Raw genomic sequence first — 26,318 nt, forward strand, 5'->3', positions numbered from 1 at the left:
GCTGGATCGGACCAGCTCACTCCAAGTCCCATCTGCGGTACAGGAATCCTGTTACCTGCCTCTTTTGTCGCTGAAAGCATCAGAAAGTTTGGAGCTGGATCATTTTCGTCAGGCCGGTTTCTGCATTGTGGTTACACGTCATGCTCCGCAGCGTGCTGCGGGGACATAAAATCCCCTCGCCTTTGGCATAAGGCTCTTATGGACCATTGCGGTCTTGCCTCCGCAGAGGCGTGGGGTTTCATCTCACTTCTGTCTCTCTTGTCCTCTGTCGTAGGGTTCAGCTCAGGCCGTTACATCCGCTCCTGATGTAGTCTTTTATATCCCTGATGTCAGCGGTGATACGTGGCCTTGTGCTGTCCTTGCTAGCAAACACAGCACTATTAATAGTCAGTGATGTTAACTTGCTCATTTCTGCACCCGGGCCGCCCACTCAACCCAGTGCTGGTCCCCTAGCTTTAGAGGAGCCCTTAGAAAGCACCGCTGCCGGCTGGCCTTGGGGGCCGATCACAGGGGTGCTGATGGCCCACCTCTAATGGTGACTCTGCTGTGGGAGTGTTGGGGTGCCTGGCAGGTGGGCCGGAGGAGCATGGTGCTACAGCTGGGTGGCACGAAGCAGCAGCAGCAGCAGCCCCATGCCCCATGGCTGCCATGAGATGCTGTCGCACCTCGAGGCAGCCAGCATCAGCTCTTGCGTGAGGCAAGGGGTGACGGGGTGGGACACTTCACGCCAAGGGAGCTTGGTGTAAGTGGGCAGCAAAGGCAGGTTTCTTCCATTGTCCATACTCCGCTAAGTCTTCCCATTCCTGTCAGCTTGCCCTCACTGCTGCCTCGGTGCCAGCAGAGCGGCAGGTGAGGAGCAGCGGGCTGAGGCTGAGGGAGCGGTGCCCTGGGGTGGGCTGAGGCAGGCTGCAGGGCAGCTGCGGCCCTGGGCAGCTGTGGGGTGCAGTCAGCCCACCCAGGGCACCTTGGCTTCCTTACAGAAAGAGCTGAGAAGCCCAAAGCCTGTTCCTGCCCTGCTGCCTGCCTGCTTGCCACTCACCCACCCTGCTCCCTTCACCGGGGCACCCCGGACCTGAGCTGGGGGCACGGCGAGCACCCGGTGCACCCGGGGGCGGCACAAAGCCGGGGGGCACCCCGGGGCTGAGCAGCACGCATGCCTTCCCCAGGGTGACGGCAACCGGGGTTCCCCCTCCCTCCCTCCATCCCAAAAGAGCCCGGCTCGTCCTGAACGGGCACCTTCAGGATGGGGGGCCCCAAAGTTTGGCTCGCAGGGCCCGGGGCCCGGCGCCATCCCGAGGAGGTGCGGGTGGGTGGCACCGGCCGCTGCCCGGGGGGGTGGCGGGGAGCGCGCGGGGTCCCCCCCCTCCCTTTGAAGTTTTTGGGGTTTTCTCCGGCCGGCGGTCGGTCGTAAAAGCGTGTTTCCTTTGTAAGTTTGTGTGAGTGTGTTGTGGTGTTGTTGGGGGGGGCGGGAATAATTTGGAAGTCTGATAGTGTGTGGGAAATGATTACATCAGTCAGAGGGAGGGCCAGGATTGGTCTGCACAGTGTGGTTTGATTCACTACCGCAAAGATTGCGTGTAACCCTTTGAGTGGAGCTCCGGCGGAGTTGTCTCCCTCCCCAGAAACAGTCCCCGTGGCAGGGGCTACGTGACAGGTACAGCGCGGTGAGCCGCTGACACCGCAGCCACCCCGGGCGCGCAGCCGTAGTCCGCCGAGGGTTGGGAGAGGCAGAGAACAAACTCTCTTTCAAGAGGCAACCTCTATTTAAAATGCCATCTTGCTCTTCCGACTGCTGCCTTTTACGTGCTGTTGAGGTAAGATTTTCCATCTCGAATTACCCTGCAGGTTCTGGTTAAGGTTTGTCTTCTCTGGCTAGGATGCAGAGCGCTGGGGACGTGGAGTTAATCTACAGCGTGAACCTGCGCGTTCGCGGCGAGAAATAATTCTGCAGCAAGTGTATCTTGTCTGAGCAGAACAATGCAAAGAGGAGAGCATCCCTGTAATTCAGGAGGTGGGGAGAAGGTTCCTGACTTGTTCTTTCATCTCCATTAATACTTGGGATGTGCAGGGCACGCACGGTTGGTTTCCAACTACTGTAAAGCCAGGATCAAAGGAGAAGTCGGGGAAAGGGAGAGAAATGCGTGGACGGTGCTGGCTAATTGGGCCGCGAGCGGGACTTCCCCGAGCAAAACAATCCAAAGTTAGCGGGGAATGAGAAGAGCCATTTTTAATCTGCGGGGTCTTGGCCTGTTACTCCGTAAATGCCCAAAGGCCTCCAGCTGGACCGCAAAGAAAACTGTGTGTGTGTTCGACTGCATTTAATTTCCTGTACCCACTGCTGCAGAAGTACTCTCCTGATACTGTTTCATGTTTGCTTACCTCGCACAGCTCGATAAAGAACCTGCTCCCTCACTTTTTTCCTGTGTCTGTGGTCATATTAACGCTGCTTCACCTTCGCGTAGCGCAGGGAGGTGTTGGGGGGTGGGGGGGCAGGAGGCCAGGGGCATCACTGCAAAGTGTTATAAAAGTCCGTCCTCCGTGTCCTGCGTCCGGGCTGCCGAGCTGCTCCAGCCCCTGACACGGCGAGGACGCGTTTCCGCGGTAGCTGGGCGGTTTACCTGTTTCCAGAGCTGTTGATCTGTAAGTGTACCCTTTATGTTGCAGGATGTAAAAGTCTTTAGTGAAGATGGAACAAGCAAAGTGGTCGAGATTCTAGCAGACATGACAGCCAGGGACCTCTGTCAGCTGCTCGTTTACAAAAGTCATTGTGTGGATGATAACAGCTGGACTCTAGTGGAGCATCACCCTCACCTAGGATTAGGTAGGGAACGGTCAAAGGGGTGGCATGGTTACCTGGGAACATGAAATATGTGTGATTCATGTGAATGTGCTTCCAGCTGGAATGTTTTCTTTCCACTGCTTTTATTTGTGAAATTAGCCGAAGTCACGTACATGCTTTTTCTGTATTACAATTTGATGTGTTAAGCATTTAAGCCATTTTAAGCCCTTCTCTTGTTTCCCATCCTCTATTTTTATTTAAAAAAAATATAAAAATTGTCTAATCTTCACGCTAGCGCTCTGTTGCTACCTTGCTGTGTCTGAAGCTATTGCAAATAAACAGCTTAGGCAAATTAAGCTTGATCCTTAGAGCACTGGTCCTGCGAAACAGCTCAGCTCATCACCAGCTGGGAGACCTGGGTGAACAGACTCAGCTCCGCATACCTCCAGTACCGCTTATGAAAGCTAGACATGCTGGGGGGGCGGGGAGCGGGGGGGCGGCTAAACTTGACTTCAGGAAGGGAAAAATGGTGGCACCACCCGCCGCACACGGGCAATTCCTGGACCAGCGGTGGCATCTGCTCCCCAGGCAGCCGCTCCTCCACCTGATTGAAATTAAGGTGTCATGGTTACAGTTTCAAGAAGGCAGCAAGAGGAAGAACTGTGGGGAGTTAAATAACACCGCGAATTGGTTTAATTACAGTACCTGAAAGAATCTTATGTTATTCAGTCTTGCTTTTCCTGTTATTTTGTGGCACTGATTAGTTGCAGGGCTCTGATGCGCAGCTTGCAACTGCATATTGCCTGGATGCGCTATCTATAATTCCATCTACCGTAGAATAACGCTTTTAAAAGTGGAGCATTTGGAGTATTAGTCGATACACTTGATGGTGAATTTTTTCTATAAAATAGGGGGAAGACAAATCGTAAGCTGCAATCACCAGCACTGGAATTGTGAATGCTATTTGTAGCTAATAGAGGTTTTTTATGTCTGAAAATGCAATTCGGAACCCTTACAAATAAAAAAAAAGAAAGAATTTGCCGGAAATGTAATGCCCCACACTGATACTATTAAACACAGATAAATTCACTGCTCTGTGGAATAGCACTACAAAATAATAACAATTAAAAATCTTAGGATATTCTGATAACTTAGTGGTTGTAATTGGGTATCTCTCCTAATATATAAATCTGTGAAAAATTTAACATGAAGCACTCGTGTATATGTCTGTGATATACTGAGGACATAGGACGAGGTGAAGAATTAAGGTATAAATTACAGAATCTTTATGCCCTTCGCTTAATATGCCACATGCACACTTGTACCAACCTTTAAAAATGTTGAGTTTTATCAATGCTCATTAAACTACCAGGCTCCCTTTTTCTATATTCCCTTTCCCATCATTGCTGATTACCAAGGTATTGTGTAAACAGAAGCCTTCTCCTTTGTAACCAACATCCTTCTCCTGCCAGATTCATTCAATGATGCCACAATTCAGTGTTTGTGACATCACAATAGCTTCCATGGTGACTAATTGTGCTGTCAAACTCTGGTGTGTGACATCTCTGAATGAATCGGGCAGGAGGCTGATTAGGAAATCAAAAGCTTCTGTTTACACACAAATAACTTGGTAATTAACAATGATGGGAAAAGAGCAAGATACTTATCAGGCTGCATTTATATACATTAGAACCTGCCCATCTTGGAACTCTGGCTCACAGTGAAGCACAAAGCGGGGCCCAAGCTGTCCTAAGAAATACAGGGTGCAGATTATGACTGCAGCAGCCACCAAACTTTTTCTTCAAGGACCACTCCGGGACTGTCCTCTGTAGGCCATGCAGCCGGGCCACGTAAAAACGTAATGCGTTGCTTGAGGGTGTAAAACAAAGAGTGCTAAAATGTTTCAGATACAGATTTCATACGTGCAGTATTTGGAAGATGTGGACAGAGAAGGGGATGAAAGAGTTCATATTATGGAATAAAATGACATCCAGGTTCTTCTATTCAGGGACCAAAGTATTCACTGTGGCATACACAATAAACTTCAAATACCAACTTCCATGCGTCCACCCAGTTTTGGTTGCAGTTTGAATTTTCTGTTATATGGCTGCACACTTCTAGGTCCTCATTAGCTGAAGTGCTTTCCTGTGTATCTCAGGTACTGTCAGATCAAGGTAGTAACCTGTCTGCACCGGAGGTGAAGTTACCACTGGCTGTCTGATGTTCCATATTTTTCCCTCTAAAAATAAGATTGCTTATAGCACATCTGGTGTAGCAGAAGTAAGATGCAATGACAAGTAGGTATTTAGCAGTGTGGAAAGAAAAATGTTTCCAGAGCAGCGAGAATCCTGTGTTTCTAGAAGACATATTTCTTACCTGCGACATCCTTGCTGGAATAATGCTGTAGGTGGTAATCCTGAAGCCCACCGAAAGAAGCTAGTTCCTTTGTTAAGTTCACTATCATTTTTTTTCCTGGCCTTTCCTTATAGTGCTTTCCAAAGAGCTCAGTTTGCAGAACCAGTTCATCTTTTTAATGCTGGGCAGATTGAGGACAAGAGTAAATCTTTGACGCCAGCTGTGTAGTTATCACTATGGTGATCCTCTAGGTCCCAATTTTTAAGGAACTTTCATCTGACTGGTTTACTTTGCACGCATAGTCGATTGTCTTCCAAACAACACGCGTGCTTGCAAATAACTTCAAACAGCCATTGGGTCGCACACATTATTTTTGTTCTCACTGGAGGCAGTGGTGTGGCAATTTACCACCAGACTCGCTTGGATTTCATGTGTAAATGATTCCTGCTGCGCTTTACCACTGGTATCTAAAATGCTTTGTGGTCAAGATCTAAGCAGTCTGCAAAACTTGATCACGCTATTTGGTTTGTAGCTAGACATATACCTAACCTTAAAACATGGTATGCGCCCTATGTGCTACTCCATTCTTACCCATCATCAGTTTAGGATGGGGTTATAATACAGATATCTGTATTGGACATTAACAGAAATAATAATAATGAAGACAGACTGTCATGATAGTATGCATCTGGACATTGAAAGAATCCCTACCTACAAATCTCATATTTTCAGCTGCAGAACTGACTGTACATCTTACCTAATATACTTGAAGCAGGAAAGAACAGTAGTAGAGATCTGAAATGTATGTAGGGTTAGAAGAAGGAATCATTGCACAGTTTCATACATTGATTTCCTTGTTTCTCTGTATTGAATTTGACTTGCCTTAATCTGCACAAATTAAAAGTGTAACAGTTAGACATAGTGCTTGCTAAAATAGAAAACAGGGTGGACTAGTTCACACTTTGGTCCACCTGTCGTTTGTGTGATTCTCCAATTGGAAATTTTGGGACATGCCTACAAGTTGTTCAGTATGGCATCCATCTCATTTTCCCATCTTGTATCAGTTCCACAGTTCTGTGTAAGTCTAGGTAGTAGTACAGGGCAGTTTGGGGGGAAAAAAAGAAGTCTATTCTAGTCCTCTGTAGGAAGCGTGTAGAGGAGACTGAGTTAAGTCCATCCAATAAACAGAAAAGGAGACATTTCTGGACACTTTAGCTGCAATGACACTTGAAGACAGACTGACTCATTGGACTTAATAGACTGACATCTGTGCTGCTGGTTTTGTAGCAAAAAGCTCAAAGCAGGGCTAAAGTTGAGCTGCTGGCATGTCAAGTGGCATTTCATTCCGCTTGCAGTAACCAAGTACAAGTTAGCAAGATCTTCCCAACTGTGCAACTAAGTGCAACTGTACAACTAAGTAGTAGCAAACTGACCAGAACTACCTTCTTTTTTACATGCACTTGCTATATAAAGTTGCACCTTCAAGTTGGCTGACACCATCAAAATGAACATTCAGCATTAAATCAGCAGGCACATTACTACAGAATCTCAAAAGGATTTTGATCTGGTGAAGAAATACCTCTAGGTCAGTTATATGAAGCCTCCAATAAACAGTCACTGGGTGTATTTACCCAAACTAACAATCAAAACGCAAAACAAATGGTTGTCTATACTGCAGTTCCTCAAGACAGAGTGAACAAGACATGGTTTGTCCCTGCCTCCACGGGAATCATCTTCAGTGTGTAAGGAAAGTGAAGATCTCCGTTTGGTGAGATAGCAGCAGCAGCTAGCAGCAGAATGTGGTCTTCCAGGGTTTATACTGTGATGAAGATTCATACCAATATAATTAAATGTTTCCTGGGGCAAGGGTAATATAAAAAAGAGAAGGGCCCTCCACCCTCAAAATCACCCCATCTTCCTCATGGTGTGGAAAGAGGAGATTTGACTTAAGCAGTTGCCTAAAACCATGACAATAGCAGTAGATCAGCAATGATACCTGAAATTTACCTGTAAGGCCTCTAGATAATGCAGAGGTTTAGGTGTTGGAGGCTCAGGTGGTGCAAAATGTCCTTAATTAACTGATATCAGCAGTAATATTCCAGTGTACAGTAGTCAAAGAACTAACCTTTAAAGTAGAGTTGCAGCTAGTGCATTAAGCAGCAGCTCTTTATGGAAGAGCCACCACATACAGAATATCTTCAGTGTTAACCCCTCGAAACACAATCTGTAGCAAGGCTGGACATTGCAAAACATGGTAAATTCTGAAGTCATCAATAAGCTTGTGATGACTGACCGTCTAAACACAGATTTAAAAGACATGGGATCATTCAGAGAGAGGTTAAATTTTCAAGGAACTTATGTCAGTTTGCCTAGTTGAATAGTTCAGGTGACTTTCAAGAACTTGCTGCTTTTGGAGATGCCAATTTCTGCTTGCTCTGTATCCAGAAAATACCCCAAGGGAACCTGGGTGGCAGCCTGGCATTTCATATCATGCAAATGCAAGGATTCCTCAGGAATGGGAAGCAGGGCAGGGACTATCAGAAACTTCTTTGGCCAGCAAGTTGCATGGGGTTTGGATAGGGCTTTGTGAAAGTTATTTTTTGTTTGACCTCATTTTTAATTCCCTATTATAAATGAGATGAAAGTTCTGACTATTAGACTTCTGAAAAATACCTACATATTTTCTTAGAAACTTTTGAAGATTTGCCAAGATAATGATTTCATTAAGCAGTGTACACTTAGGCTAGTTGCCTTCTTTTGAGTAACTGCCTTCAGTGAATTGGATTTGTTAAGCTATCTGTTCATGCTTTGATGTGTCATTCTTTTGACCAAAGAAGTAGTGGTTATGGGGAGTTACCTTGTAACCAAATCTAGAGCAGAAAATTGCCCTGTCATGTGTACAAAACATTTGTCTCTGTCAGTATTCCTGTAAAGTAGATCCTGTGACCTCTTTCATAATAAACCCCATTGTCTAGCATCTACAATAAAGGCCTGAAGTTCACCTTGAAATGAACTATTTTTATAGAGTGTGGTCAAATAGGACACTGTATTTCCATGCTAGCTCAAGACCTAACAGTGGCCTTTCCACAACTTCTTGTCCCCTAAAGTCTTTCCAGTTCCACAAGATACAGCAAATACCAAGGAAGAGATTAGCGCATATGATTTAAGCTACTGCCCGGCAGTGAGGCGCGCAAAAAATCTTGTTCTTCCCTTTCTCAGAAGTCCATACATACGTAGCCCTGATGCAGGAGAACTCTGCCATATAACATTAAACTTTGTAATGCTTAAGCTCTAGTTCTTTTAAACACCTTATGACAGTATGTTTTGAAAGCTATAAAATGTTTTGTTAACTTCATAAAAGGAATTGCACTGAGTTGTTTTACTCATACTCTTTGGAAGCTGGTCTTGCTTCTTCTGCTGGTTGACCATGTGTTAACATTATGTTCTTTCTCCACAGAGAGGTGCTTGGAAGATCATGAGCTCATAGTTCAAGTCGAGTCCACAATGGGAAGTGAAAGTAAATTTTTGTTCAGGAAGAATTACGCAAAATACGAATTTTTCAAAAATCCCATGGTGAGTCTTATTACTTAGCTGTTTACACCACAGAGAGGGATGGATTGCAGTAATAGTGCTGGGCACTGTTAGGTCTTAAAAGATCTATAAAGAAAAACAAAAACAAACAGAATTCTTTCCAAAGAATTTTTAACCAATGTTTAAATTCTTTGGACTCTGTTCCCAGCCTAAAAACCTCAAGTGTTTTCGAGTTACCAAATATAGTTGTTTCAAAATGGCTATTGCCATGTTGGAGAGTGACCAATACAGACAAATCTTTATTGCTTCAAGTAACCAAGCAGAAGTGCAATTTTCTCATTATCTTCAAAGCTACTTGATTTGATGCAAATTGATCAAATAGTATACAGTATCCAAACCTTTTAATTTCTTGGGGTAGTACTAAAGGAAACGCCTCTGTGTAACCCCTGAAGCACTTGTTACATACAAGGAATTTCCAGTTTGTCATTATGCATGTTGAACATTGTCTTCCATATGGCTGTGCTTTACTAGTGTGCTCTGTCTTCTTTACTGATCATAGTAACTCACCCTCTCATGTCTATCCATGTTTGAAAAGTGGTAGTATATATCATCACTGTACTTAACACTGGTTTTGTAGTATCCTTAGAATGTTGTAGTGGTTCCAGTGTAGTTGCTTATTTGGGGATTATTTTTCAGATTTCATCCAAACAATTAAGTGGGAACAGGCTAGTGATGTAAACCTATGTCAGTTGGTGCAACCCATCGAGACAGTAGAAGGGGCGACAATCCAGTGAACTAGGTTAGAACGGATTTTGGGTCACTCTGGCATTTCTGGTGCCAGAATGAAAAAGATACCTGAGGTTACATGAAAACTCATCACTGATGTTGGTGCAGATGAGAAATTAATTCCTTTCCTCATGGACACTAAGGCACAGAGCCTGCATCCTCACATGTTCTTCCACGTACGTTTGTCAACTGCTAGTGCTCGTTTCAGAACCTATGCCTTGCCTTACTGCTTGAAACATTTGTGTACACAGAGTGCTTGTAATTGTGCACTTCTCTTGAGCTTCCCATGTGATAACCTATGAACATCTGAGAGCTTTACAGAATGTTTGGTATCATAACATCTAGCACATCAGTTTAATGTGGTATACTTCAATTAATAACTGAGTATGGGAGTAAAACCCAGAATGCTTAGCATTCAGTCCCAGGCTCTTGCAGTCAGGGAATAAATCATTCTTTGGGTTTAAGAATGCGAATGCTTCCTATCTTTTGCAGTAGTTATTGCCATATGGCACTGTTTCTACTCAAAGAAGCTTGTAAATGTTAGCTTTCATAATTCATTGTGCAACCTACCTGGCAGAAGGGTGATTCCTCTTCAGCCCTTCTCTTTGTGCCTTAAAGACTGAAATGTATATTGCCTGAAGAGTGGTGAGTGTTCTAATCTATAATAATTTTTGTTGTGATTCATCTTGTTACAGTCAGTCATTATTTTATGCCAGGCATTTCTGCATGTCTTTATGCTTCAGATAATGTTTAAATGCCTCAGGAATGATTTAATGTAATTGTTGTCTATAGTAAATTCAGTATATTGAATTACATAGGCGTTTTTAAACATGGTAAATGAAAAGGAGAACTGGAGGAAAAAAACCTGAAGTCAAGTCATCTGTTTAGCAGACAGCTGTCTGACCTTCACAATGTAAAGATTCAGCATGAATGAGATACTGTATAGAGCACCTGAAATATAAAAGCTCTTCAGAAGCACCTTGTTTCTGTGTTAAGCAGTATTTTCTTCTGTGATGGCAGGATGGGAGAGAAGGAGGTAGATGTCTGCTTTGAGATTATTCAAATCTAGCATCTGAAGCAGGGAATGCAACACAGAGTGTTCTGGCGTAATTATTGCACATGTCCTTTTAAAGTTTTTAGTATTTCATTTCCTATAACATGTAGCTGACTGATCATTACAAGAAAAAATACCAGGCTCTGTTATGTTGCCCTGAAATAACAACATACAGGAGTAGATTTTGCAAAGGACAGATTGAAGGGTTTGAAGTCCTGAGTATAAATGACTGTTGAACAACCAAGTGAAAGCATCAACAGTCACACATGAGCTCTTCCTCATAATTAAAGGCCGTGAATGGCAATTCATGGGGAGCGTTCTGATGGAACTGAGCGGGTTTGAGGTTCAGGCAGATGCAGCACTGAAGAACTGTATTTTGGATAAAAGGAGAGTACAATCAAAGGTAAAAGTGATTGCTGGAGAACCTGCGGCATCCCCACCTGGGATTCCTTTTAATGCTTTTTCATCCTGTTTACCCCTCTATGATGTAGAGAAACCGCGTTACTTCTCCTGCTCTGCGTCTTCCACATGGCAAGCAGAGTTACCAAGAGTTTGTTCACCAAACAGCCTTCCTGGAGGGGGAGGGAAACCAAGAAATTTGGTGGCAGAATGTGCAATAAGCAAGGAGTCATTGAGCGCCCAACCTGCAGGATCATTGTTCTTCTCCTTCCCTGGAAAGTAAAGGCTGCTAGAGATCAAAAAAAGCCCTTAGGAGAAGAGGAAGCATTGAGAAAATGCACTTATGAAATACTGTGTACCTGATACTTAAAAATCCAAATTCTGCCTCCTGGTTTATGGCTTTTGTTGAGCAGAAGGAAAGGAAGAATTTCACCTGAAAGCTCTAGTATTATTTTCTTTAAAAGGGGATCTCCAAATTGATTTAAGAATGATAATTTCACAAAATTGACTGAAAGAAAATTCCACTGATTCTATATAAAAGTGTTCAATATATAGCGTGACTTCAACTTGTCTTTTCTTTTTGTCTCTAGAATTTCTTTCCAGAGCAAATGGTTGCCTGGTGCCAGCAAACAAATGGCAGTATTCCCCAGTCACAACTTTTGCAGGTACTGTAAGTTATCTATATGCACAAGGTTTTGGAACCGGAGGGGGGAGGTTGAGGGGAAGGAAGGGAGAATTCAGTGGTCTGGAAATAGCTGATCGGAGAAAGACCAGTGTAGTTAGTTAGCATATGTCACTAACGATGAAAATATCTGACAGAGGTCTAACCCAGGGGCACTGAGGTGTAAGTTACAAACAGGAAGTGTTCATAGCTATATTCATAAGTATTTGTTCCATTATTATCCAGCTTTTTCAGGTAACCACTCTACAGGAAGCCAGTGGCAGCCACCTCTGTGTAATGCTGTCCTGTCCACTTAAAGACACAAAAGAACTTTCTCACCTTCTCTAGTGTTTTTGTGCTAGTGGCTGCCATCCCCTTGCTGATTTCTTTCATTAGTTCAGGTAGAGGTCCTAGTTTGTACTTCAGACACAAGTCTGACATGCCAGGTATTTTTTTGAAGTAAATGAAGTAAGTGCAGGTAGTTACAGAAATCTAGATGTATCATTTGTTTCCTGAGTAAATGCTTAAAGCTCCCCAGGTTAAACTGCAGGTGTGTGTACCTTATGTATGTATGTTGGTAGAGTTGTGTAATCTGTGTGGCAGTGGCATGTCCCTGAGTTAATACTGACGTTTTGATGCTACTGCACAGTTCCTTGCTTGCTCATGAAGGAGCTGTGGTGCAGTCGGCTGACCTCTAAGGATGGTGCTGCAGGGTTGCCTCCCTGGCCAGTGTCTCATCCACTTAAACCTTAAATTTAAGCATGCCAATCTAAAACCCGTCATCTAAATCTTTTTCACCTTAGTCATTTGCTCAGCTCACAGATGTGTTGAGGCCAAATTAAAACACATTGTTAAGGGCTCTATTAAGAGTATAATACAGTGATACCTGGAAGACAGTACTGTGAATAACGCAGGAAAATTACAAAGCAGAAAGCACAAACATAAAAAGAAAGTACAAATACAAATAACAGATTTTAGCCTCATTTCTATCATTCTGCATATTTGCAAATACTCATTTTACTATCTGTTTAAGTAAAACAAGTTTCTACTGTCTTTTGAACTAATGCATTCATTTTGACCTGTAACCACTTCAGAATCTATTAAACACTGGCTCCAGGTTCACCAAAAAGAGTTTAAACTGTTTGCGTGCACTTTCGTGTGGGAAACAAAAATCAAACCAGTTCCTGGAATTAAAAATGAAAGTCACATGCAATGAAGTTAAATGCCCTTGGTCAACTTTGCACTCGTACTTCCCTAATTGGGACCCTGCTTTTCATGGCACGTTAAATACTTATAGAGCGGGAACCTCTCCCTCATACTGCCACGCAAGTACTTCATGGCCTACTTACTCGGTCTGGATGATCTGCAGGGAAGTGGGCCAGACAGAGAGAAAGCACTTGGAATGGGCAAGCACTCTTTCCATTGCTTTATCTAAAATCTGGTGGTAATCAGGAAACCAAAGTGGTACGAACAGACATTTCCACAGCCTGGTAGGACTAGAGGTCCCTTGGACCCTTTGTCCAGCAGTATAAGTGGAGATTCAAGATTGCTTGTTACACAAGAAGCGTGACTCCATAAAAGAGGAAGATGTTTCTGAAGAGGAAAAAATGTGGAACATAGTGCAAGTTAGTCAGTAGTGAAAGGAAAACCATACAGCATTGTGAAATACAAGAGTTTGCTTCTGGGAAGGTTCAGTTAGGTACAGTCCTGAAAAAGCATGACTCATGGAGGTTAACAGTGCGAGAGAGCTGGGCAAAGAGGATGGATACATTCTCTTTCGTTTACTGTATAACTGTAAAAATCAATCTTACTTAACGCATTTATATTAAGTACCCTTTTCTTTTTAAAAACCATACAACTATTTTGTCATAATTTCAGTGACAGTTGTAATTTGTTGAAGGTAAACTTCCTGCAGTCTAGTAGTCATTAAGCATGTTGCATCTGAGGCTACCTCAGACATGGAGTGCACTGTTTTTTTAATTACACAGGAAATAGGAAAGGACATTAAACATCATGTCAAATATGTACTGCATTAAAAGCTATTACTTCTAGTCTTAACAACAGCATTAATGATGGTGGTGTCTGTTTTCTCTAGTGTCAGTCTTGCTCAGATATGCAAAAAGCATGCATCTTAGTTTACTGTTGGTTCAACTAGCTGGACTATAGTTTTTCTGTCTCTCTAGAGAGAATATTTTCTCCCTTTGTCTCTTCCTTTCACAGTTAAGAAGTAGGTTTGTAGTACAAATAGCAGGAAAAGTGACTGTTCTCTTCCGAACCGTTTTTTGGTTTTGCTTTATTTTAGCACTGTCCACCAAGTAATACAATTTCCAAAAATTTCAGAGGCATCTAGGCCAACTACACTTATGGATTTTTCTTCCTGTTATTTGAATTTATTAAGACTTTGGTATTTAACCTATTTACTAAGCCCTCTGTCATTTAAAAATCTAGCCCACTGCAGCAAGGGAACAATCCATCAGCTGGCTAACCATAGTTATTACTTCCTTCCTTTGACGTATTGCAAATCAAATGATTCCATATGTGATCCCTCTAATTATGTCAAGAACTTAACTTACATACTTCTGGATCTGGAAGCGTAGTCTAATTGCTGACATTTATTTTACTGCTCCAAGTTTCCGTTTGAGTTAAATACTTTTGTCTGTCTTACGTCTTGTCCTGGGGCAGGTGCATGTGTACTGTACAGGACTTTGGTGTGGGAAATCCTGCAGTAGGCTGTTCCCATTCTAAAACTTCTGGATAAAGTTGCAGATTTTGGCCAATGCTTCCAATTTAGACTAGTTGGCAGAATTGTTGTGGCGAGGCATTGTTTTCTTCAAAGAATTAATAAGCTTACTTTGTGTCCCTGTGGGCCAAATACAAGTAGAATGGGGATACAGATAAATGGTTAGCCTTTTGGACATGTAAGTATCCACACAGAAAACAGGAAAACGTCAGTGCATAAACTTGAACCGATTGTTTTTACAGCACTAGAGAGATGTACACTGGAATAAATAGAGGAATTCTGCCCGAGAAACATGCTATTTAAGGCTCCTGTTTCACGTCTGTATTCAAACCAACCTGCCTGCAGCTGCCACTGAGGGGCTGCTGTCCTGTGCTCCTGGCTGTGCAGTTGAATTACCTCCCCTCAAAAGTGAGCAGAGGCTGGATGTCTTGGCATACTTCATTTATCTGTCAGGACAAGTCTACTTGGGTTGGGGACGGTTTGAACAGTAGCTCAGCTGGCTTTGCGTCACTGAAATTGCTAGTTGTGACACCAGGGAGGTGGCAGGAAGAGTTAGCCAGACAGATGTGAGGGGAGGAGAAGGAATATCCATTGTGGTTGTAAATCAGTTTAAACACATAGGTCATTTTAAGCATAATGTGAAACCGTGGCCAAAGTCTGTGAAATAACTTGCCATTTGCTTCTCTTTTCTGCAAATACAGTGCCAATTTTATGATAAATGTGTAGGACACAATCATCACTTACATTTTCCTCTCCAACAGAACTTTTTAAACTCCAGTAGCTGCCCTGAAATACAAGGTTTCTTGCATGTGAAAGAGCTGGGTAGGAAATCATGGAAGAAATTGTATGTGTGTTTGAGGAGATCAGGACTTTATTGCTCTACAAAAGGAACTTCAAAGGTAAGATTAAAAAAGAAGTTGCACATTACTAGCATGAGAAAGGATTTTCTTCTTTTACAGTGTTTTTTTTTTTTTCTTTCTTTTAAATATCTGCACAAAGTGTTTCCCCTTTTTATTGCATAGGGAAGGATAAGCAAGCCATGATCGAATGAAAACAAGTCCTGGGCTCTCAGTGCATGACAATAGCTTTGTAATATTGTTATATAATAAAATCATACTAGCCAGACAGCAGAACTGTCGTTGCTGAAGTCACCTTAACAAGGTTAGCAAGAGAAATCATACTCTCTAAACATGTTGTTCATGAATTTATTTTAAATGATACTTTAAACAACGTTTTGCATTATCTAATTTTCAGATTTCCCAGAAGCAATGAAATAGGTTATGCCATTTCCAATTCAATGTGTTTGAATAAGTATTTTGTCAGCTTCCCGTATAAAACGCCTTCGGATAGGAGGCTGATACTTGAGAGGCAATGTGCAATGTCCACTTCAGGCTGTCTGAGAGGAGCAGAGCGTTCATACACTGCCCTCTGTTGGATGTTGGTCTTTAGAGACTGCAAAGCTTGCAGCAAGGTGTTCCAGAAGCTTATTCTTACATGTACTGTATCCCGTTACTTCCGCAGGAGCCAAGACATTTGCAGTTGTTGGCTGACCTAGAAGACAGCAATATCTTCTCGTTGATAGCAGGCAAGAAGTTGTACAATGCACCTGCAGAGTATGGATTTTGTATAAAGGTAAATCTTCTTGTGAAGTTCTTCCAGAGTGCAGGATGGTGTTGGTAGCTCAGACCCAGCCCAGCTCAATGGGATTTGTGTGTAAAACTCTGCAAGTATTTCTGTCAGGAAGACCTGATCTTTAAAGTCTTTCGTTTGGCAGGCATGTCCTGTGAATCTTGCCATCATTTTATGTGACACTTTTAACACATTGTCTGGTGCTTCTTTGGATTGGGAAGTTTCTGAACAGGATCAGCTCAGAGCAGAAGCATGGTGTGCCTGTCAGATGGCCTTGGTTCACCTCACAGATGAAATCTTTTTTTCCTAGTACTCTAACCGAACAGCAAAGTTTCTGTGGCCAGTGAGCACCAAAACTATATAGCAACAAGGATCAAGATCTGATCGGGTGTAATTGTACCATTACTATAGGCCAGAGGTTTGCAGTCTTCTTCTTTAAAATAGAGGATTGTCATGGAAAATGGAAATAAGAATAAGCAGTTGTCTTTGAGGATTTAAAGAACCATTGTGCTGATGGATAGGATTGTATTTTTTGCAAGAACAATCAGATCAGGTAGAAGTCTGGAATTTTAGCATTAGGGTTATTATCAGTACTGCCTCCCTTACAGGTACTCTTTCCCTAGTATGTGCATATACTCACACAGCTTATTCCCACAGAGGAAGAAGAGTAAGATGTGGCAGAGTAAGCTATCTTTTTCCTGATTAGATTGCATCCATAGCTGTTCCTTTTATGTACTACCACTGATGTGCCAGTAAAAAAAAAAAAATAAAAAAATTACTTCAAATCTCCATCTCACTTTCTGACAAGCAAATAAGGCCATGAGCTGGTGTTATGAAGAAATGAAGTAGCCACCTTCCTAGCAGCTGCTTCAGAGCTAGACAATATGGGTTTGTCTCACAGTAAAGACTGGCTGCAGCACAGATCTTGAACTGATGGAAGCAGACGTCTGGGAAAGCACTCAGTGGGAAGAGTCCAGTCATTCTCTCTGCAGTACGGCATCATGGCAACGTAGGCATTTCTTGGCTGTTCTGGACAAAGGCAATTGTCTTCCCTACAGATATTGGCCACTCATGTATGGTCAGCAGTGCTGGGGAGCTATGTAAAAATCTCAACATGAACAGCAGAAAAAACTTGAAACTGCAGGAGATTTTCCAGAGAGGGCAATGACTTAGGGGAAAATGATAAAATGGTAAAACAAAATGAGGGTATGGAAGGGAGAGATCTGATTCTGTGAGGCTTCAGTGCAGCTTAGGATCAGTTACTGAAGCTTTCGGTCTCCAGCTTGTAACTGGGGCTAATAAAAGTTCTCACAGTTTAAAGAAGAAAATGCACATGCCTTGGTTCTGGTTCTGAAATGGCCTGACTGCCTTGTTCCTACAAACTGCAAGAATTCAAGAGTATTTTAGGGCACTGAAGTTTATCCTACTGGATCAATCAGAGAAAGTGATTTCTTTCAAAACATGTTCAGCTTCCTTTGAGCTTTAATTCAGGGTGATACGAGCTTTCTCTGACCAGTTCTTAGATGAATACTGTAGCTGCTTTTACTGTACAGGAAAATTTCATTGGTTTTGGTTTTCTACTGAATGTCACTGAATTCCTTCTAATGCTTTATAGCCCAACAGAGTGAGAAATGAAACAAAGGAACTGAGGTTGTTGTGTGCTGAAGATGAGCAAAGCAGGACGTGCTGGATGACTGCCTTTCGACTCCTCAAGGTATCAGATTTCTTGTATGAATAGAGTTACACCTGTAGTTAAGTTTCAGTTGTCATTTTGTTTGTCAGAAAATACCTGTATGTTCTTAAGCATTATCTGCCTCCAAAACAACAGGGACAAGAGCAAAACGCCAGATAGATCTGTCCCTCCAGAGCTTTCAAGCACAGCACTGAGATGAATCCCTTGCACATGTGAATTAAGTACACTTTCAGGTTTTGAGTCAAATTTATGATATGTGAATGAACTGACAAAATTGCTTAACAAGGTATTTGCAAGTATCATAAAGAAAACATTTTGGTAATGGCAAGAGAACATCTCAGCTAGAGCAGAGTGCTATCGACAGCATCTGCATTTTTTTCAGTTTTCTGAAGGTTCAAAACCAAGTTCAAAACAAATAACAAAAATAAGCCATGCTGTCTCTGGGTGAAAGTTAATCATATCCGAGAGCAAAGAATGAAATTTCTTGATAACATGGAAGGACGCTTCACAAGATTTTTGAAACAAAATCAGAATAGGAAGAACTGAGGAGAAAGTTGATTATTTTGTGTTCTTTGAAGCAGCAAACTTCCTGATCTTTGTAGGGAAATATGCAGAAGGCTTTTTTTTTCCTTTTTTCTTTTTTTAGTCTATCCCTGAAGATGCTGCTTTGAAAACTACTATCACCTCCTTCTTCATACCTTTTTAAATCCTCCCTCATATTAAAGGGAATACAAAAAAATACAATAAATGAAATATGGGCACGTGCTCTCTCATGTGTTACCCATTAAAATCTCACTTCTCTTCCATGCAGTTATCCTACTCTTCACTATTCTGTGTCAGTCTAACGCAGAAAATATAATAAGAAAATACAGGCATGTATTAACTGGTACGGCGGTACCCAGTATTAGATACATATCCACCAAAATAGGAATGAAAACCTTGAGCTCAGCCAGCTTTGGCTCTCTCTATAGTAAACTCATAATTCCAGACCCTTGGAAAGGGCCAGCCAAAAAATCCCTTTGCTGTATGTCAGGGAGCAGGGCCAGCCCCAGGCACTGTGGCGGGGATGAGGCCAGGATGTGGCCCTGCTAGGACACCGTGTCCTGCTGGGGACCGCCATGTGCCAGGCTGTGCCCAAGATGGGATGTGTCATCATGAGCACTGCCAGCAAGCCACTGGGATGGGGGCGCAGCTTTGAGGTTACGTCTGGATGTGTCTTGAGGCCAGCGTGGGCTCCGTCTGCTTGGCCTGTCTCTCCCAAATGACTGCAGTGGCCTTTCCTGTCTAAGCAGCAGGCAGCACCAGCAGCCACTGTGCTCTGCTCCACTCCTGAGCTCTCCAGCACAATGCCCTCCCTCCCACCACTGTCGCAGGACCCCCTGCTGAAGGTGTGCTCCCACACTGTGACCTGGGCACTGAGGGGAGCGGGTGTCTCAAAACAAGTGCAAGGTTTTGTCGCTTCCTGCTCCAGGTGTGGCACGGACTAGGAGGAGCTCCAGAGACCGTCAGTGTTGCATGAACATCTTGAATCCCCCACCCATGCACCTTTCAAACTTGGTCTTGTTAGTCCAGGCCCAAGATGTGACAAATCTTTGTTACAATTACCCGTTCCTCTCCTTGGGTGGGCTATCATGCAAAACTGTGTAAATACAGGGAAAACAAGTTAGACTTGTAGGCCGGCGGGTATGAAAGCACAACTTTAAGGTCTGCTGCCTTTTCTCCATTTACTTTGAATGGTCATCTTTTTAACCAGTGCAAATCTCTTTGAATGATCTCCAAATATCGCCTCATTTAATTGTAAGAGATTCTTTATAAATTGCAGTACATAAATTCCTATTTTTAAGTTGTTACAAAGAATGTGCACTGGCCATAGGTATTTCAGGTACAGGCCAGGATGCAAGAAACAGTGTCAGGTACAAAATGCATATTTGATTTCTGCAAAGTTGATACTTCTGTTGGCCTTCATACTTCCAGTTGATACGGCTGGATCTTTGGTGTATTGACTTGTCTTGGCTCAAATTTAATATACTGTAACAATATGATAAGAATTGTATTCTCCATTCACTTCCAAATGCTTCTTCACAGCTGTCTTTTTTTCTGATTTACATGTAATTTTGTATTGTGGGGAAACTGGTCATACAGAGGATCGGCTAATTGTAGTGACTTGTGCCTTGAAGATGTCGTTGCTCTAAAGAAATGATGAATTTAGTTACACAGATAAGCATTCACTAGTCAAAGCACTAATGATCCTGAATGGCAAGGAAGAACCTCCCCAGTGTACAGAGTTAGTTATTCATACTGGACAGGTAGACATGCATCTTTCAGAGAAATCTTTCTTTGCAGTGCTACCTGTGGCAAACACAGCGCTGTATGGCAGTATGTTCCTGTATGCTGGCATCTAAGTGGCACCCTCAGGCACTTAACACTAGGAAAGAAAATGGTTTTGTTGAGCACTGAAAGATGATTAAAAGTGTGTAGTCAGGGAAAAATTAAGGCTGTGCCTCAAGGCTGTGGCCATGACCCTCCTTTTTATTTACCTACAGGTTTAGGTTTCCATAGTCATATGCTATTACCTTGTTTACAATATTGGGTATGCTACTTCACTTAGGGCGTTTGGTAAGAGCAGTGTTGATACACTTCAGCACCGTGCCTCTTGGGAAGGCATTCAGTAGGTGTTTTCCTACCATCCTAGCTACTGGTGTTTCTAAAATTCATCTTGCTTAAGGAGGAACATGACTGTTAATACGTTCACTGTATAAGGATGGGAAAAATACCAAAAGTGTTCAAATGTATTAAAACAGATAGTGAATTAGAAAGCTTCCTATCTTATATCATTATGAAAACTGACTTCATCTTTGTATTATCTCGTACAGAACTTCTAATGCAGATTTTTTAAAGTTCACATTATTAGAGGGTTAAAAGAAGAGGAGTTAGTATCTTTATTTGTACCTTGAGTAAAAGCTTGTATTGTGTAAGGATTACATGTTGACAGTTGAGAGTGCCAGAAATGAGCTGTGTATTTTGCTCAGGCTTGTAAAAGTGCTGTCTTCTAAATAAAGTTTTTATGCATGTTTACTGCTCTATTGCCACCTGCCAATCACCATGACTCAATGCAAATTGCTTTGGGACAGCTTCAGATCATGAAAATAAACCGAGAGCACCTTGCTCCGATGTAAGTGGTGTTATGGAATCACTACAGATTTTTTACCTAGGGTGTACCTTTGAATAACAGTTTATTTGCATTTCTGTTGGCAGTATGGAATGCTACTCTATCAGAATTACAGAATTCCCCAGCAGAGAAAAGCCATGCTTCCACACTTTGCCACTCCAGTAGTAAGTAATGAACTTTGCTTCATTAATGTATACTGTTTGAAAAGATGCGTTTGCTTTTGCATTTTAAAAGTGGAAAATTTTACATTAAGAAATGTAAATTGAGCATTATGTAGCAAATCAATGTAAAGTTCACGTTCTGTCTAAGTACAGTTTATGTATCTGGCTCTCCACTTATCTTAGGCTTACATTATCCACATGATTGAAAAATCTTGGATATGCCAGGCACTTTGAGATGTACAGCACAGAGACATCTGGCTGTCCCTGCAGAAGCCAGCTTAGGTCTGGCAAAACTCACTCTTAAATCTCATGAAATGTGTTGGGCCAAAAGCTGACTGTTAGCTATCTAAAATTGAAGATGCTATATTTGGATCCCAACTGGCCCTGAAAATGACTGGAGTATAGTAATAGGGCAAGTGGGCAACTTTATTCTCAGACTTTGGATCCTCTCCCTCCCCTGCCTAAAAGGAAAAGCCGTGTATTTCTGTGTCTGTGAATGTTTTTCAAGGAAGAAGAAAAAAAAAAAAAAAAAAAAAGAATAGCTGTTTTCCATGCTGTGAAAGGATAGCTTTGGAAAGTCTTCTGAAACCGAAACATTTTGAAATGAAACTCTCTCAAGTTGGTTTTTTCTTTCCCTGTTTTTTGAAACAAGTGAAAATTCCTTTTCAGAGAAGTGTATCTGAAAACTCACTAGTAGCAATGGATTTTTCGGGGCAAATAGGAAGAGTTATTGAAAATCCTGCTGAAGCACAGAGTGCTGCCTTGGAAGAAGGACATGCTTGGAGGGTAGCTATCTTCTCTTCTTTTCTATTTTTGTAATCAGTAAGTGTCTGTTGAGAGCCAAAACACAGAGTGTGCTATGATACTAGTGCAGTGCTGGTCACAGTATAGCTTAGCTCCGACCTGAAACAATCACACTGCAAGCATGCAGATCTGAAAGTCAATATCCATCTTTAGCAAAACTGTCACATTCACAACAACCTTCTACCACTGCTTCTCTGTCCCCCTAGTGTCCAGAGGAAAGTTGAGGGGGAAAGCAGACCCACCAGAACTTTACTGCCAGTTTGCAAAACCAGTCTCTGAGGAGGAATATGTCAAATTAAATGCTTCCCCACATGGAAGAGGCTGGGGCTCTGACTAATGGCTTGCTCCCAGTAAGTTTAATTGCAGAATATACAAGAGGCAGGACCTCTTGCAATGAAAACTGATGTAACTTGTTTATAGTGTCTTGTGGACAGACAGCTGCAGTACAAGTTTTCCCACATGCTCGTCTCTTAGGGAATAGGAGTCATCACTGAAGCACTGGCTAGTGCTTTATGTATGGGAGGGAAATACTGCTTGATTTACCAAGTGCCTGGTGTTTTGCCTGAGCAGAAACATGTCAGAGTTTTCTTTTCTTTCTGTCATTTTTTCTTTCTTTTTCTTTTTCTTTCTCTTTTTCTTTTTTTTTTAAGATACTGAGCTTTCATCGTTAACATCTGGCTCATGTTTTAAGCCAACTGAACTGAGCTGCTGCTTGTAGATTAGCCCCCTTCAAAGATCTTTTTCTCATCCTTGCATTAAACTTGCCCAGCCCCCAGTTTCCTGTAAATAAAATCTGTATTGCATGTGCACTAATTCTCTTCTGTTGAGGTTTTAGCGTGGATTTAACGTTAATTAATTTTCTCTATAGAAACGTAGCACAAGAATGAACATCTTGGGTAGCCAAAGTCCACTCCATCCTTCCACACTGAGTACAGGTAAATTCTGCTGTTTTGTAAGCATAGGGTAAGAGGCCTTTATGGGTAAATAAAAGATAATTTCAAATGAACACAGAGTGCAGCTGTGTAGTATTAATGCCTTGATATGAAATACTATGTTTTATGTTTATCAGTACCTTCTATGTCATTAGCATGGCTATGCATATAGACATACTAGAAGGAACTTATTTTCCTTTGAAGGCACGCTCAAGCTTTTCTTAAAGTTTAGTCTTTTGAAACCCAGATTTGATGAAAAGTGAGACTACATAAATGTTTCCAATTAAAGAAATACAGAATTCAGTTCTTCATTTTAGACAAGGAAAGTCAGTGAGTGATCTGCTAATCTTTAAACATTAAAAACGAGTCTTCAAAGTAACGTTACTTCCATAATAATTGAGTAATGTAAAGTACAGACACCTGTAAGCTGTGAGCATCCCTGGCATTGTAAGTTTAATAAAGTAATAGGAAATTGCATATTAATATCCTGGAATTCTTAAGAGGCAACACAGGTATTCTGTGTTTTTGTTCTGTTGAATAGAAATTAAAAATACCATTTGAAAAATAATAAAACGATAAACATAAAAATATTTGAGGTTAATTCCACCCATGAATGCACAAGCTGAACAGTAAAGGGACTTGGTTCTAACTCGTTAGCTCGTACATTATATTTTAAGAGTTGTTTAGACCCAACATTGTCAAGATACTGTGAAAGGGCAATGTTGTGAGACATTTCTCTCATTAACCTAACCATACGTCTGCAAATCATATAATACATGGAGATAATGCCTGTGTACTTGGAATAACAAGTACATGTATATGCAACAGCTGGTGCATTTTTTCATATTGATTCATTTTTTATATTGATCAATTAAAGCTATTTCACATTCTGCAACAAAACTATACCCACTTTTAAAATGTTTAAATAAATATTGTGTGGAAGAAACTGGTACACGTTCCTGTTTTTAACCATTCTCTCTTTTCCCTCTTTTCACCTCCAGTTATTCATAGGACACAGCATTGGTTTCATGGCAGAATCTCTAGAGAAGAATCTCACAGGATTATTAAGCAGCAAGGGCTTGTAGATGGGTAGGTATTCCTGTTATTTAGTATTTATCATTTCAATGGTAAGCACTAGAAACAAAAACACAACTTCTGCTCTAAGGGTTTACAGGTTTGTGAGCACTAATGAGTATCCTGATTCTTGAGCAGTCCCATTATAACCTGCCTGGATTTCAAAAAGACTGCAGGATGTGTTTGTAGGAGTGGGTTCCAACTCTTCATCTGGAAAATAAAATATTAAGAAAACACTTTTTTTTTTTTTTTAATTTTAAAGAACGTGAGAATATTAGAATTTGGAAATAATTAACTATTGTAATACGTATTGAGGAAATATTTTGGGGGCAAAGCTGTACCTAGACATTTACACACAAATTTGTAATCAGCTATTTGTACTTTTGCGTATATCAGAGCAGTTAATGGCAATTTCTCAATATTTTTTTATGTTCTAGAGGAAAGAAATTAAAGTACCCATTGCTCCATTTCTGTAAATTTTCTTTAGCTGAGATATAAGTATTTTCTGAGAATCCCTCTTTCAGTTATTTTTAAGTAGTTATGGATATTCTAGGGAAATCTCTTAAACTACATTCAATAATTAATTACTTGTAGGATGGGAAGAACATGGTTGCCTTCAGTTCATGAGTTTCACTGCCGCCAGGGTTAAAGTAGAAACTTCCATGTTGTCTTCTCAGAAGACAAACCTCTCCATGGCAGGAACATCACTGATCTTTTTGATTGGTAGCTTGCAAAGAAGGAAACACATTAGACAAAGAGTGCAAGTACACATTCATCAAGCAATGGATTTTTATCGTTCTGTATTTTGGCCAGTGTTTCTGGGCTAAAGCTACTAAGACTTGTTTGAGGAACGATTGTAGCTAGCAGGCCAAAGAAAGCAAAAGAGCACAGCTGAAGGGGCACACATCTGATTTGTTGAGTTGCTGGTTCTCTTGTGCAACAGAACTGCTTAACCATCTTGGGCCTATTTTGACTTGTTGTCTTAGGAATCTAGTAGCCCATCTTTCTCCAGGTTTTCATACAGTCTTTGATGTCTATGAGACTGTTAAATTTGTGCTCCAGCCAGCTTGCTTACTCACTGTGGAAGACTAAGGTCATTTAGTGTTCAGTTGTAGTGAGGTCAGTCAGTAGCAGCAAAGGAACCACTATTACCCATGTGCTCTGAGCTAAGGATCACAGTTTGGGGGATAGAAAAGTTTTAGCTCTGTTTTCCTGATGGGTGTTCTTGAACAAAGGAAGCTATAAAGTGAATGCTGAGGAGGAAGAGGGAAGTCTCCTGACGGTTTGTGTAACATGTCCAGTGAAGTAAATATGCCGCTGGTGCTTCCATTTTTTGATTGCTTCTGGAAGCTGTTATGGAAGGTACATCTATATTTGCAGTCCTTGTTTGTGCAGACAGGCTGTTGCTTGCCAAGGAAGTTGTGTAAACACTTGCAGGGTCAGTTGTGCTCAGCTTTGCATTGTGCCCCCAGTTTATGGTACCTTGCATTATCTGCAGTAGCTAGATGGAAGGTAATTTAGAAATATCTGCATGAGCAGCTGCAGTGTCCATAGGGCAGATAAGATCTCTTTCCCTGGGATGAATCCCGATGTGTGGAGTCTTCAGTCCTTTTCCACGGGTCTCGACTTGCTAGGAAGAAAAAGGAATGTTCAAATACCAAGCATGTTCTCCAGCAGTGGCACAACATGCCCATGTCTTAGCACTGGAGTGATCCTGGTTATGATGGTGCATTTTTGTGGTATTGACATTGCTCTATTGGTTCTGAGGACCTAGAGGAAGCTTTTGGGTCCATAAAATACAAGCCGTTCTTGCAACTCTGCCTTGGAAGAGTGTGTTCCTGGCTTAGTGGTTAGCCATTAAGAGGGCTTGAGGCCTGCCCAACTACTATGCTTGGCCATCTCACAAATCCGCTAGCGATTAGCACTCTGGGCCTCACGCCAGAGGTATATTCTTGTTTCCTGTGGCACAAAGAGGTTTTCCTTCCTCAGTTCATAAATGGTAAGGGAAGGACACATTTTTTGACTGCCTAAAATATCTACTTTTTTTTTTTTTTTTCCCTTTCCAAAATACGGATTTAACTATTTGAGTTAGGACTTCAGTTTTGTGGGTATGCTTAAAAGTGACAGTCACACAGTGTATGTTTTTGCTAGCTATACTTCCTAAAGTATATACTTTTCCAATGATGCTGAGACAAAAATACTGTGACTATTTTAGAGGAAAATCAGTGTTCGCTTTCCCCATCATGATAGTGTGGATGCTACTTAACCGACAAGTCACTTTAAGAAAGTATCAAGCTGTTTCTGTGGAAGTAGAGCCATTTAGCTTAAATGTAATTTTGCTAACAGTAAATTTCTGTAAACTGATGCAAGATACTGGAGAGTGGCAACAGATTCTGATGTATTAAAAACCAGAAGCTTGATATATACATAAGGGAAGAAATACTGTCGTGTATCTTTCACTTTTTCTTCTTCTGTTAGTGTTGCATAGTCATGGTATAAAATTGGAAAGCAAATTGCCTGTTAATGCAGCTGAAGAAGGGTTAGGCAATAG

General features: G+C 41.7%; 1 protein-coding gene and 1 long non-coding RNA gene across 8 annotated transcripts in view; one reads left to right on the plus strand and one right to left on the minus strand.

The window, feature by feature from the left end:
- GRB10 (growth factor receptor bound protein 10) overlaps positions 1–26,318 on the plus strand; it is a 148,475-nt gene that overhangs the window by 118,062 nt on the left and 4,095 nt on the right. For all 7 annotated transcript variants that reach the window (XM_072034924.1, XM_038173623.2, XM_072034919.1 and 4 more), the window contains 10 exons: positions 2,665–2,821; positions 8,592–8,707; positions 11,495–11,569; positions 15,067–15,204; positions 15,827–15,937; positions 17,550–17,648; positions 20,883–20,960; positions 21,627–21,743; positions 22,630–22,696; positions 23,695–23,782. In XM_072034924.1, the coding sequence (XP_071891025.1) occupies positions 2,665–2,821; positions 8,592–8,707; positions 11,495–11,569; positions 15,067–15,204; positions 15,827–15,937; positions 17,550–17,648; positions 20,883–20,960; positions 21,627–21,743; positions 22,630–22,696; positions 23,695–23,782 (1,046 nt within the window). The remainder of the gene's footprint in view (positions 1–2,664; positions 2,822–8,591; positions 8,708–11,494; positions 11,570–15,066; positions 15,205–15,826; positions 15,938–17,549; positions 17,649–20,882; positions 20,961–21,626; positions 21,744–22,629; positions 22,697–23,694; positions 23,783–26,318) is intronic.
- Positions 2,830–4,281, minus strand: LOC140001915 (uncharacterized). The gene is made up of 3 exons (XR_011807695.1): positions 4,109–4,281; positions 3,485–3,679; positions 2,830–3,383 (listed from the first exon to the last, which is right to left on the minus strand). It is a non-coding gene; the product is annotated as an uncharacterized lncRNA (long non-coding RNA).

Source organism: Anas platyrhynchos, chromosome 2 (genome assembly GCF_047663525.1).
Source record: "Anas platyrhynchos isolate ZD024472 breed Pekin duck chromosome 2, IASCAAS_PekinDuck_T2T, whole genome shotgun sequence".
Lineage (NCBI taxonomy): Eukaryota > Metazoa > Chordata > Aves > Anseriformes > Anatidae > Anas > Anas platyrhynchos.